The 13,993-nt window shown below is 40.8% G+C and overlaps 1 protein-coding gene and 1 long non-coding RNA gene across 2 annotated transcripts; both read left to right on the plus strand.

Annotated features, from left to right (window-relative positions):
* The first annotated feature begins 380 nt into the window (after positions 1 to 380).
* Positions 381 to 1,836, plus strand: LOC310863511. Its single transcript, XR_014569674.1, has 4 exons — positions 381 to 771; positions 920 to 996; positions 1,374 to 1,551; positions 1,757 to 1,836. It is a non-coding gene; the product is annotated as an uncharacterized lncRNA (long non-coding RNA).
* A 116-nt stretch (positions 1,837 to 1,952) lies between these two features.
* Positions 1,953 to 13,993, plus strand: LOC310863747 (uncharacterized protein; the record flags this gene model as incomplete). The annotated part of the gene is made up of 3 exons (XM_083772242.1): positions 1,953 to 1,972; positions 12,604 to 12,728; positions 13,038 to 13,993. Exons 2-3 carry the CDS (start codon positions 12,698 to 12,700, stop codon positions 13,991 to 13,993), a joined length of 987 nt encoding a protein of 328 aa, XP_083628368.1. The 5' UTR covers positions 1,953 to 1,972; positions 12,604 to 12,697.

Genomic DNA, 13,993 nt, shown 5'->3' on the forward strand with positions numbered 1-13,993 from the left:
AGCAAATCAGCTTCACAGACACTGCTGAAGGCGGAGGTGCTATGGCTGCTGAAACAAGCCCACTGAGTGACACAGCGAGTGCAAGGGACCTGGATGAAGCTATCCTCAACTTTGATCTGTCTGTCTTCTCAGGTTAGAAGGGCTATTATTATTTTTGATCGTTGTTTATTTTGTCGCTGCATAAGTGTTTATCCTTTAATGTTATGAGTCAATTTATGTGTTAACACGTGTGTGTGTGTGTGTGTGTGTGTGTGTGTGTGTTATACAGATGAAACCACCCAAAGCACCATGGAGAACACCATCGCTGCACAGGGAGGTGCTGTTCTCCCCAGCGGCACTTCACAGACTGATCAGGGGACTGGCGATGGCACAAATCTGGCCAGCAGTGTCTTGCCGCTAGGACCATCACAACCAACACCACCACCCACATATTCCATCATATTTGACAATCTGGATTTCTTCATCCGCCCACACCACCAGTCTACCAGCCAAGCAAACAAATCCATCCACTGGGTTCACCACATGGCTGTAGAAGACAGAGTGCCCATAACCCATCTCAGCAGGGACAAGCCAACTCAGCCAATTATGGACTATGACATTGGGAACTCCCTTCCTGGTCCTGAGAGCCAAGCCCATATGCGACGAGAGTTTGTTGTCCTAGGGAGCCGCATTCTGACCCAGTACCTGGATGCTTTCAAGCCATTATCTGCTGTAGTGGCTAGTCACATCCCTCACCAATATTCAAACACAATGTCAGAGGCCTCCACCCACGTAAGTATTGAATGACTTACACTACAACTGTCAGTTGTACCATTGAGTTAACTTTTTATTAAGTTGAGCAAGTAACAACTAGTGTACTGGCATAGGATTTAAACTAAAAACGTTATGCTACTATAATCCATATATTCTTCCTTCATAGCATCCTCTTGGACTTCTGTTCAAAGATGAGAACCAAACTGGGGACTTGGTAGACGTTTTACAGCACATCCAGAATGAGTAAGTATGGCTTGTCTTGGAATTTATGAAACACAATGTTCATATTCGTGCAGTTTGACAATACCACGTCATGCAAAAAAGTGTCAGTGTTTGTGCATTTCAGCGGCCATTGTTTATCAAAAAGTGACACTTGAACTTGCCAAATTAGTGATTTTCTACCACTAGTCATCTCAATCACATCATGGCATTACCGGATTTACATCACTCATCGCACAATTGCCCAACTTTACATGTCATAGACATTGTAACATCATCATTGATGTCATTACTGACCGTAGTCATCAAAGATCGCACAATGTGCCCACAATGTACTTACATATGCATCTGAAGGGAAGGGTTTTGATAAATCTAGTAAGTCTACTTGATGTTTCATGTAGGTATGTGCCAAAGCTCCCACATGGACTGGAAAGTGTTTTTGTAGGTGGGGACAGACTGACAGAGGGGAACAGTCGGAACATCCAGTTGTCCTATGCCGAAGGAGAGAGCAGGGAAGACAGACTGGAAGGCCTTGTCTTCAAGTTTGAGGATTGGCATGCAATCCGGAACCTGTTTGAGGTGGGTGAACTCACTCAATGTTTGACCTCAAACAGTTTATTCACAACAGTATGGACTAGCAGCCAATTACTGTACCACTTCCCCTGAAAACAAAGTTTGGACTAACTTGACTTATCTATGCTATCATGCTAATTATCATGACAATAATATTTCCTCCTAAATGAAATTGTTTGCTTACTGTACTACAACATATTTTGGATTTTAGATCTATCATCTGGTCTTTTACAAGGAGGATTCAGCCAGAGATCATGGGACACTGTTTTCAAATATGAACAGGTTGAGGTAAAAAAGAAATGTTCAAAGTGTTCTGTTCTGTTTTTATATATAGATATTCTGATTCTAAGAGCCTTGTTAACTATTTTCCAAATCTTTTGCAGAGATGTTATTTTCACTGATGAACTCCACCATGAATTACGGCTTGGTATTTTATCATTTATCATATTTTAAACTTTCAATCGACTATACAGCCCCATATCTACTTCACTGACAACCTTTAACACTAGCAAGGCTGAAAAAAAATCACTCCTACTCAGTCTGACTATATCGGCCCATTCGACCGCTCTCCCCCTTTATCCCCCCCACCCCCGCACCACTCGTTCACACCTCTGGAGCTGGAGACGTCATTGTTGCCTACACGCACTCACTTTTATTTTTTATTTTCTTCCCTCTCTTATGAATACATTATTATACACCCAATGAAAATGTACACTTCACGGATTATATATTTGGAATTAGGACAATCGGTAGAAAATTGGCCGAGAATAGCACAATAGCACATTAATTGTTGCCTAAATGTATACGCACTTTTCTGAAAATGGTTAATCTGCAAGCTGCCCCATTTCCTTTTCAACTTGATATGTTTCGTAGAGAGGGCATACACAAGCCAGAATTCCGTGGTTTACATGAGCAAAAAATAAGCGAGTTATGTAAAGAGGGGTGGAGGGAAAAAGGCGATTATTTGGCACAATCAATCAAATATATATTAATTACATCGCGTAGCCTATAATGTTTCCCCCTCTATATAATAGAGGGGGACAATATATAACTCTAATGTCGTATTTCGTCATGTATGTGAACTATATGCTGCTTGTAATACTGTTGGTCAAAGTAACTAGTAGTTGGACAGGCTAAATATAATAGTAGGCTATAAGCCCGTTTTCAGCTAAATGCTTTTTGTTCTCTTTTCTCCAGGCTCATATACCCGCATCGAGATGAGCTAGCTCTGCGACAGCCGTGCTGTTTTCAATTAAATTACTTGCAGTATAATATTAATAAATACTACATCCTATATATATTGTTTGTCTGTCTAATCATTCAAATGTTTTTCTGCATGCATATTGCATAGTTTATGTAAGCCTGAATTAAAGTCTGATTACGGAGGCTTTTTCCCCGTCTCACAAACAACGAAGCCTATAAATATTGTCTGAGAAGTTGAGAATTGGTGTCATGCACATATATATGCACCACACATTCCTGCTGTTGTCACCACGCGGTAAATAATGAATACTTTGTGTTAATTCAACCATGTTTATTTTTTCTTATTGTTCACAATATCAGAAAGCATGAAAGAAAGCAAATATAAAGCGGAATAAAATCAGGGAAAACACAAATCCTACGCATTAGTTTCTGTTGCTATACTTAGAGACACTTGACACATGTCATTGTAAATGTTCCCGTACATGTACCACATTGGCCATGTATTGCGTAAATCCACATCTTGCCTTGGATGGGAAGAGTTGCTCATCGACCGTGATGTTTCCTCCAGGCACATAGCAAGATATGCAGTTATCTGTGAACTGATTCCAAATGTCCGTTATTGCAGCAAACTTGTCTGTTTCTTTGCGTGCTTCTCTGGTGTCCTTGTCGTCAAATCGCAGGTATCGCATTATGGATTTGAAACGGTCACGAGACATTGTTTCTCTCACCGTCTCATTCCCCCATGCCCCTTTCGCCCACAGTTGATTCAATGGATAACCAGATGTCGACATCGCACGAATGAAAAACACGCTGATGAATGCTTTCAGTTCAGTAACAGACAGATCCCATTCTTGATTCTGTCCATCACTGCGGGCAAACTTCACTGTGCAGTCTTTGACGTTTTCCAACATGTCGGGGTCAAACATACACAAAAAACTGCTCAACTCAAGATACATATACAGTGAGGGGAAATGGGGTGGGGGGGGGGCCTACATTTAGGCCTACATGGGACAAGCTATATATATATCACTCATTCTTGAGATGAGGGACAAAAGTGGAAAAAACATGTCCCACACATAAGAGCCTTATTATTGTTAAAAATAAATTAATTTAATAAAAATAAAAGCACTTGCAAAGTTAAATGTAATACAGTTGTGCATTATTATGCCATTAATTTCATTATAATTGTTTTCATATGCCATCTGAATTAGTTAAAAGCAGGCACTGTACCCAAAAACGCCTGTATTTAGCCTGTCCCCAGCAAGTGGTCATAATTTCAAACTGCAAAAAAAGTGTCTAATACTGTCACAATCACATAAATATACATACTAAATTAAAGTAGATTGTCAACAACATAGCAAACAATATACACAATAATTTTAATTTATATTTTCCATTAGATATCTCATATCAAATGTGTGTCCCACGTCTCCCGTCAACTCCGTCAGGTTTTTTTAAAGTCTTAAATTAATCAGAAAATATTGTCGACAGATTTAGCCTGAAGACTCCTTTTCCAAGTCCCGTTTGTATTTGTTGCAACAGTGGAGCACCTGGTCTGACAAGCATTCAATTGTTTGATATTTTAAACAAACAATGTTGATATCAGGGTGGTCACAGCTTTTACATGTCAACTCCGTCAGGACATTATTATGATCTTTGTTAAGAATTCCAAAATAATGTTTATTATAAAAGTTTAGGGTTAGGTTTAGCTAACAAATGAAGCAAAAACAAAATGGCTACATTGTACTACAGAGGGTTAAGATGAAAACAAATGACATTTTGTCAACTCCGTCAGACGTCAACTCCGTCAGGTTTTGTGTCTGACGGAGTTGACATGTATCTGACGGAGTTGACAAAAGTGTTCCTAAAACAATAAAATGATAGTTTTTGAATAATGGGACGTATTCTAATTTGGCACACAGTTAGAGCATGCCTTAAGGAACATTTTTGGCTATAGGGCCATCACAGATTTGTCTCGTGGTGACCATGGCAGCCATTTTCCAAAATTGCCGCCACCTGATGTTATTTTACAATAACTCAAGTTCTACACCACCTAGGATCTTGATTCTGGTGACTAAGACTACATTTTCAAGGATGAGGGATACATTGGTACTATTTAGATTTGTCCTGTGACCATGGCAGCCATTGTTTTTCAAAATGGCCGCCACCTGCTGTTATTTTACAATAACTTAAGTTTTAGACCACATAGGATCTTGATTCTGCCGACTAATAATACATTTTAAAAGATGAGGAATACAGTGGTACTATTTAGATTTGTCCTGTGACCATGGCAGCCATTGTTTTTCAAAGTGACCACCAACCTGCTGTTATTTTACCAATATATCTTGATTCTGGCGACTAATCATTACATTTTCAAGGATGAACTTTCTCTGGGAGGGGTCAGGGCTTATTTCAGGTGCAGGTTGAGTTGCTACTGACAGGACATTAAAAGGAGGTGGGCTTTTGGCCTTTGACTTGTCTCTTTCAGGTACAGACGCACAGTTTGACTTCACTGGCCACTGCAGTGTGGCGTTGTATCTTGGTGGCCTCCTGCCAGTGTTTCTCCATCCTTCTCATGAGCTCTGTGTTCTGGGGCTCTGTTATAGTCAACTTACATTGTCTTGGCTGGAGATTGCTTTCCTGCAGGGTCCAGCCCAGTCTTGTGCAGATGGCTGCTGGCCCACCTGGAGGCCCCAACCTCACTTGTTTGGTTGGTGTGATTAGGTGGGGTGGTCTTCCCCAATCAGGATGAAGGGTTTGACCCTTTCAAACGGCAGTCTGGCCAAGTGTCTGTATTTAGTTGTGAGGCTGGATACAGGATACGATTGCTCACCCAGCCCCAGGTGACTTGAGGTGAAGGCTCCTTTGATTTGGTAACATTGCTTTGGTTGACATGCTGGGGACACAGAACGACACTGATGCCTTCAGTGACTGCACATCCTGCCTGATAGTCCTGAAGGCAGATCTTCTGTCTTCAGTCTTTCGCTCACTGCTCACTGTTCACCTCAAGCAGGTCTTCAAGGTGTTTGCCTTTGCACAGGCTATATGGCTAGGACTCATGCTTCAACCACTCAGAGAACTCCAACAGGGTGTTGGTTGCTCCTGGGCCGCAGAGCATTGTGCGGCAGAATTCAGCTCTCATCTCTGGTGGCAGCTTGTTGAGGAGTCGTGCAACATGTGAGCCGCATCTAAGTTCTGTGTCTCCCTCTGGGCCTAGGGTAGACACTTGCTATTTTCCGTAACACTAATTGGTGGGGCTGTCCAAACTTGTTGTTTAGGTGTCAATCGGGTCTCTGTTTGTGAAGTCGGGTCTAGGTGGTCTAGAAGATGAGTTATTTAGTCAGGGGATATTAATACAATCTGGTAATAAATTCCTTATCAAGAATGTTCTTCACCAATGTGTTTGGAAGGGTGTCTACTAACATATCCCATATTGCTTTATATTCAACCACCCTAGGGGACCTTTTGACAGCTGCTGAAAGTTGGGGTACCATCAACAACCTATATAAGGCAAAATGTTCATTATGCTTTAAGTAGCATGTGACATGTCAAACTAGGGAGTTTTCATGATTCTGAATGCATTCCAAGCATTGGCTATGCACGAAGAACACTCCTTGGGCTGAAAGCGGCCATAGCCATCATCACAAAATGAGGTCAGCACATTTGGGCAAGTGGATATATGGCCGAATTTAGCCCAAGGGGTTTGACCCCTAGTTTGGCCATAGACTCCCTAGTTTTGCCATAGCCACTTGGTATGGTACCCAACTTTCAGCAGCTGTCTCTAGGGTGGTTCAATAGAAACCAATGTGGGATATGTTAGTAGACACCTTTACAAACACATTGGTGAAAAAAATCTTGGTAAGAAATGTATTCACAGATTTGACATTATTCTGATAATAGGCCTATTCCCTGACTAAATTGGTAAAATAATAGCAGGTCCACCATTTTTTTAAATGGCTGCGATTGTCACGGGATAAATCTAAATACATAAAACTGTATTCCTCCTCATTGAAAATGTAGGATTAGTCATCAGAATCAAGATCCTAGGTGGTGTAGAACTTGAGTTATTGGGAAATAACAGAAAGTTGGCGGCCATTTTGAAAAATGTCTACCATGGTCACAGGACAAATCTAAATAGTACCAATGTATCCCACATCCTTGAAAATGTATGATTAGTCACCAGAATCAAGATCCTAGGTGATGTAGAACTTGAGTTATTGTAAGATAACAGCAGGTGGCTGCCATTTTGAAAATGGCTGCCATGGTCACAGGGCCAATATAAATAGTACCACTGTATTCCTCATCCTTGAAAATGTGGGATTAGTCACCAGAATCAAGATCCTAGGTGATCTAGAACCTAAATCAGTTAAACTTGTCAACTCCGTCAGATGTTCGTCAACTCCGTCAGATGTTCGTCCCGTGATGTTTTTGTTAATTTCCAAAGAAATAGAAAATGTGATGTTAAATATTTTGTGCATATGTATTGAAACACCAACTGAAATGATACGTAATGATGATTTTTTTTTTTTTTACATGGTTTTCATGTTATAATATTGAAAATAGAGGTTGAAATGACGGATTTGAGAAATTGGATATTTCATAATAGTGTGATATTGGAAAAAAACAATATTAAAATAATTGTATTACTTAACTTGATTACTGAAAGCCATTATAAGAGAACTGAGGACTTTATATTATTGTTGAAATTATCAAATTCAATTAAAAGGTATTTTAGTGTGTCTGACGGAGTTGACATGAATCGGGTATTAAGTGCATAAATGTCCCATTTTAGAAAGAAATGTTATGCGAAAAACCTGTTCCTTCTCAATATTGGTAGTTGAGACCTGTGTCTACAAATACATCCATTTGATTTGAATGTATCTTAAAAAAAAAAAAAATCCAGTTTGAAAAAAGTTTTGTCCCTTATCTCAAGAATGGGTGATATATATATATATATTTCCCTATTTGTCTATTGGTATGTCTCTAAATGTTTTGATGAATTGAACAATGTGGACCCTGTTGTAAACAAGTGTAATGCTTCATTGGGTTAATATAGTATGTTTTTGAACGAATATTTGGGCCTAAGCAGTTTTTTGTGTGTGTGTGTGACCAGTGTTGCTCGTCGACTCGGGAAATGGGGTGGGGGGGGGGGATTCAGGTTTTACAGAGGCCACTTCGAATTGCAGCCATCCGTATAGGTGCCACACATCAGGGGTTGGGGGGGTTGGGCAGGCGCACACTGACACAAAGGGCACCTACGGATGGCTGCAATTCCGAGTCGACTAACACTGGTCACACACACACACAAAAAACTGCTTAGGCCCAAATATTCGTTCAAAAACATACTATATTAACCCAATGAAGCATTACACTTGTTTACAACAGGGTCCACATTGTTCAATTCATCAAAACATTTAGAGACATACCAATAGACAAATAGGGAAATATATATATATATATATAGCTTGTCCCATGTAGGCCTAAATGTTTTTATGATCGAATGTGACCAAATAGTGCCCATTGAGAGTGCAGGTTTTCTTTCTTTATTTTATTTTTCGTTTATAGATTCGTTTTAGGCTTACGTTATAAGTTATATACTATGCATAGTCAATACTAATAGACTGCATTTAATGTTAAGTTATGTTCTGTAAAATATAGGCAAATATTGAGAAGTTGAGAATTATGCATCCTGCATGCTGTTGGAATTAAGTTCTGGATTGCTGCCGACCTGGACAGCAAATACTTCCTGAATGGATTTCCATACCTTGGAAAGGGCCAGTACCGCAGCAGGTGATTTATTTTCCTTTTCTAATAATCAATAATCATTTAAAATGTCTTTACATCAAAGCCTATTATGTATATATTTTTGCGTTGTAATAACCATTACACCTTCTCCCTGTCATTTGTATATATAGTGATGGCGTGCCGCTGTGCCGTGCGAGACAGGATTATTTTAAATAAATATGTCTCTGCTCTGACAGAATGCGGCGGCATGCTTAAAATAAACAGATATACAAGGCCCTATACAAGACATAGGCTACCAGCCAGTAGAACAGGAATTCATCATATAGGAAGCAAAAAGGGAAAAGAATAAAGATACATATACAGTGAGGGGAAATGCCAGGCCAGGTCCTACTGCTTTTGCCAAAGTCAGAATCCACGACGAGTTGAGCAGTTTTTTGTGTATGTTTGACCCCGACATGTTGGAAAACGTCAAAGACTGCACAGTGAAGTTTGCCCGCAGTGATGGACAGAATCAAGAATGGGATCTGTCTGTTACTGAACTGAAAGCATTCATCAGCGTGTTTTTCATTCGTGCGATGTCGACATCTGGTTATCCATTGAATCAACTGTGGGCGAAAGGGGCATGGGGGAATGAGACGGTGAGCGAAACAATGTCTCGTGACCGTTTCAAATCCATAATGCGATACCTGCGATTTGACGACAAGGACACCAGAGAAGCACGCAAAGAAACAGACAAGTTTGCTGCAATAACGGACATTTGGAATCAGTTCACAGATAACTGCATATCTTGCTATGTGCCTGGAGGAAACATCACGGTCGATGAGCAACTCTTCCCATCCAAGGCAAGATGTGGATTTACGCAATACATGGCCAATGTGGTACATGTACGGGAACATTTACAATGACATGTGTCAAGTGTCTCTAAGTATAGCAACAGAAACTAATGCGTAGGATTTGTGTTTTCCCTGATTTTATTCCGCTTTATATTTGCTTTCTTTCATGCTTTCTGATATTGTGAACAATAAGAAAAAATAAACATGGTTGAATTAACACAAAGTATTCATTATTTACCGCGTGGTGACAACAGCAGGAATGTGTGGTGCATATATATGTGCATGACACCAATTCTCAACTTCTCAGACAATATTTATAGGCTTCGTTGTTTGTGAGACGGGGAAAAAGCCTCCGTAATCAGACTTTAATTCAGGCTTACATAAACTATGCAATATGCATGCAGAAAAACATTTGAATGATTAGACAGACAAACAATATATATAGGATGTAGTATTTATTAATATTATACTGCAAGTAATTTAATTGAAAACAGCACGGCTGTCGCAGAGCTAGCTCATCTCGATGCGGGTATATGAGCCTGGAGAAAAGAGAACAAAAAGCATTTAGCTGAAAACGGGCTTATAGCCTACTATTATATTTAGCCTGTCCAACTACTAGTTACTTTGACCAACAGTATTACAAGCAGCATATAGTTCACATACATGACGAAATACGACATTAGAGTTATATATTGTCCCCCTCTATTATATAGAGGGGGAAACATTATAGGCTACGCCAGTGGTTCTCAACCTTTTTACACCTAGTACCACCTCAGATTTTTTTTGTCACTCCAAGTACCACCACCGCCAAACGTGCCCGCACGCGCGGTTATTAGTGTTTATTGATGCTTTTTTGGCGGGTTTATGATGGATTTTGGGTACCTACCTATATATACACTGTTATCCAAATGATAATGACAATATGACCACCATTATAATGACAATATGACCACCATTATAACTTATGTTAAAAAAGAATATATATATGCACAGTTCACACAGGAGGCAAATGTATTCCTAATAAGAATATTTATTAATTTTCACAGACGTCAGCCAAAATCATGCTGTACAAAACAGGCACTTTAGTTACGAGGAGCCATACAGGCTTGATACAAAGATTACATTTCATTTTTCACACATTCTCTCTCTCACACACACACACACACACACACACACACACACACACACACACAGTGAAAACAATAACTGTAGTAGGTACTGCAAACACACAGCAAGTGAAAACAATAACCAACCACACACACACACACACAAACACACACACACACACACACACACACACACACACACACACACACACACACACACACGCCTAGTGAGAAGTTGAACATTAACTATTAACTATTTTTTACAACAACCTGTTGCCATTTTTGAAGGCCATGCTAAATACAAACAATTTGAAAGGTAGCCAGCATATTAGTGACAATGTATAACGGAGAAAGTGCTGAAAAAGCAGGGTATTCACTGTTTGAGTCCAACAACAAGGGTCCAAAAATAACAGTCTTCTGAAAGCAGACACACACGCGTTGGGTCCAACAACGACTGTCTTCTGAACGCGCGCACACACACACACACACACACACACACACACACGAGAACACATGAGACGGCTGTGCTTGTCTCTTCGCACACAGTGGTATGGGGTCTGCCACTGTCCCATATTTCCTCGCGTGTTTGCTCTTTTTGCTGCAGCGGGGACCGGTTTCATTGCTGCCGCTTGCGGGGCTTGCGGGGCTCGGTACCTGACGCTCCTGCTCGCCCTGGTCCACGTGTAGATCGCTGCTCAAATGCCCCTGTTCTCTTCTCTTCCTTAGCGTTCCCGTTTTTAGCCACGATTGCATCATTGTGACTGTTAGTTATATATATATGTGCTGTTTAATATCCCGCCAGGCGCCAGCTCCCCTTGTTTGTTTCGATCGTGGCTACTACCAGTACAGGCCGCATTAAAAGTAACAGCCAGGAAATGCGCTGTTCCCAGACTTCCCACGCTGACAAAGTGTTCAACAAAACATTTTTTTAATCCAATTTGAGTGATATTATGGTAATGTTATTTCCATTCAAAGTAGTATTTCAATAGTTTCATTATGTTTTTATTATATATATATATTATTATTTATTCACCCGCCCGCCCTTTTTTCATTTTTGGGAAGATTTTCCGCGTACCACCTGGGGGGGGCTCAAGTACCACCGGTGGTACGCGTACCACAGGTTGAGAACCACTGGGCTACGCGATGTAATTAATATATATTTGATTGATTGTGCCAAATAATCGCCTTTTTCCCTCCACCCCTCTTTACATAACTCGCTTATTTTTTGCTCATGTAAACCACGGAATTCTGGCTTGTGTATGCCCTCTCTACGAAACATATCAAGTTGAAAAGGAAATGGGGCAGCTTGCAGATTAACCATTTTCAGAAAAGTGCGTATACATTTAGGCAACAATTAATGTGCTATTGTGCTATTCTCGGCCAATTTTCTACCGATTGTCCTAATTCCAAATATATAATCCGTGAAGTGTACATTTTCATTGGGTGTATAATAATGTATTCATAAGAGAGGGAAGAAAATAAAAAATAAAAGTGAGTGCGTGTAGGCAACAATGACGTCTCCAGCTCCAGAGGTGTGAACGAGTGGTGCGGGGGTGGAGGGATAAAGGGGGAGAGCGGTCGAATGGGCCGATATAGTCAGACTGAGTAAGAGATATATGCCTAAAATCATATTTACAAAACGTTTCAAATGGGGAAAAAAACAGAGATGATTTCAATCGAATATTTAGACAAAGTCATGCAAGGGGAACTTTCTCTGGACTCCATGGGCTGAGAAAATAAACATTGAAATCTCAAATTCGGTCAGAACGGCTGCTCAGACTTCCTAGTGTTAACCCATCTTACCCTCCCAGTCCCCCAGATCCACCTAAACTTGCCTTTTCTATACCCCCAAGTCCTCCTTTCCCATCCACTGCTGTCTGTCTGTCTCATGTTTTGTCAACTGTTTGTTAACATAGTCTCCTTATAGTGTACTTTGTAGCGGCTTTGAATTATTGAAAAGCGGTGTACAAGTAATTAACTAATTGTTGTTAATTCTGTTAATATTGTCATTGTTTGTTATTATGTAATACTTTACTAATATATGTGGGTGCTGTTAAGTAACTCCTGCCAACACGATTTTGTCTGGTGATCCCCTAAATGTCGTCATCATCCTCAGCAATTATTATTCTTTGCCTCCTTCCTCTTTGTTTACTTCTCAATTTTTTTTGCAGTTGCAGCAATGCAAAAAAAGGTCCACATGCTGCGTTCAACGCATATAAAGACCTGGTGAAAAAGGACACTGCTGCTCTGTTCCTGGCTGCCACAATGGAGCACTTTGGACTGAACAATGTCACAGGTACACAATTGATTGTCACTGATTATGGTCACATAGTAGTTGTCCACATTATTAACATTTCAATTATGAATGTTAAAATGTTTGACAAGGATATATATTCTTTTTTTATGTGAACACATGTCAGATAAAACTCCTATTCGCCAGACACTCTGTAGTAGATTTTATAATTTTTGTGTTTGAAATCTATCGTCAACTTTCCCATTTCACCAGCACTTGGCTGTAATTTAAATGTCATGGCTCTTTTGACTTTTCTATTGCTTCCACAACTACATTATAGTAATTCTTGTTCTTTTAAATATGTCTCAACAGATGTGCCAGAGGACTTCATCCCCAAGGACATCAGGTCTGGGTCACCAGATCTGAAAAGGAGCTGGTTGCATAAAGCCGTGACCCAAATTGTGGACCGGTTTGTCATGTTTAATGACATCTCAGACACTGTGACCGGTATCAGACAATATGCCAGTGATCGTCCTCTACCGGGGAAGGAGCTCCAATGCCGCATGCCGAGTTGTCCCAAAACCTACAAGTACAGCAAGGCCAGGGAGAACCACGAGCAGAAGATTCACGGCTTAACTGTGCCTACAATGAGTGTGCCAGATCCAGTCATGCCTAGTCCCGTGGACCACAAACAACAGCACACAGAAGCAAGACTCAGCTTTGGCTTCATGCTGTCCAACATGCAGGATGCAGTGAAGGAGGGAGATGGAGAGAGGTTACTGAGGATGTACTCTGTAGCATTGCTATTCTACAAGGCCTATGGCCATACCCAATACTCCTACAGTACACTCCTGCTGACCGTGCAGGTCAACGCCACTCTCTCCCCTCGCCTAGCACACAGTCTGACCTGGAACAGGTTCTGGAATGGGAGCGGAGGGAAGGGCAAGAATATTTCTCTTGATTTGCACTTGGAACACCTTAACAATTTCTTGAAATCGTTCCTTAAGCGCACAGGCCCAAACATGACTGAGAAAGCAGCAGACAGGATCAGCAAGTCCATTGGGGTTCTGAAGGACATGATGGACATCACAGACACTGAACTGGACGTATCGAAGTCCAGCGGCATCCATCATGCCCGTGACCAGACTGACGACATTCTAGCACTTGTTGAGGTTCTCAGAGAGGCCGAGCTGTTCAAAAACCAACCAGGCAGACAGTTCACAGCCTTCCCCAAGTTCAACAGAAACCTGCTAGCAAAACTGAAGCACAGCGAGGTGTGCGGTTGGATGAGGTCAAAGTTGAAGGAGTGGAAGGGTGTCCCTATTTGA

The sequence above is a fragment of the Protomyctophum parallelum genome, assembly GCF_964188405.1.
Source record: "Protomyctophum parallelum genome assembly, chromosome: 8".
In the NCBI taxonomy this organism is placed as follows: Eukaryota; Metazoa; Chordata; class Actinopteri; order Myctophiformes; family Myctophidae; genus Protomyctophum; species Protomyctophum parallelum.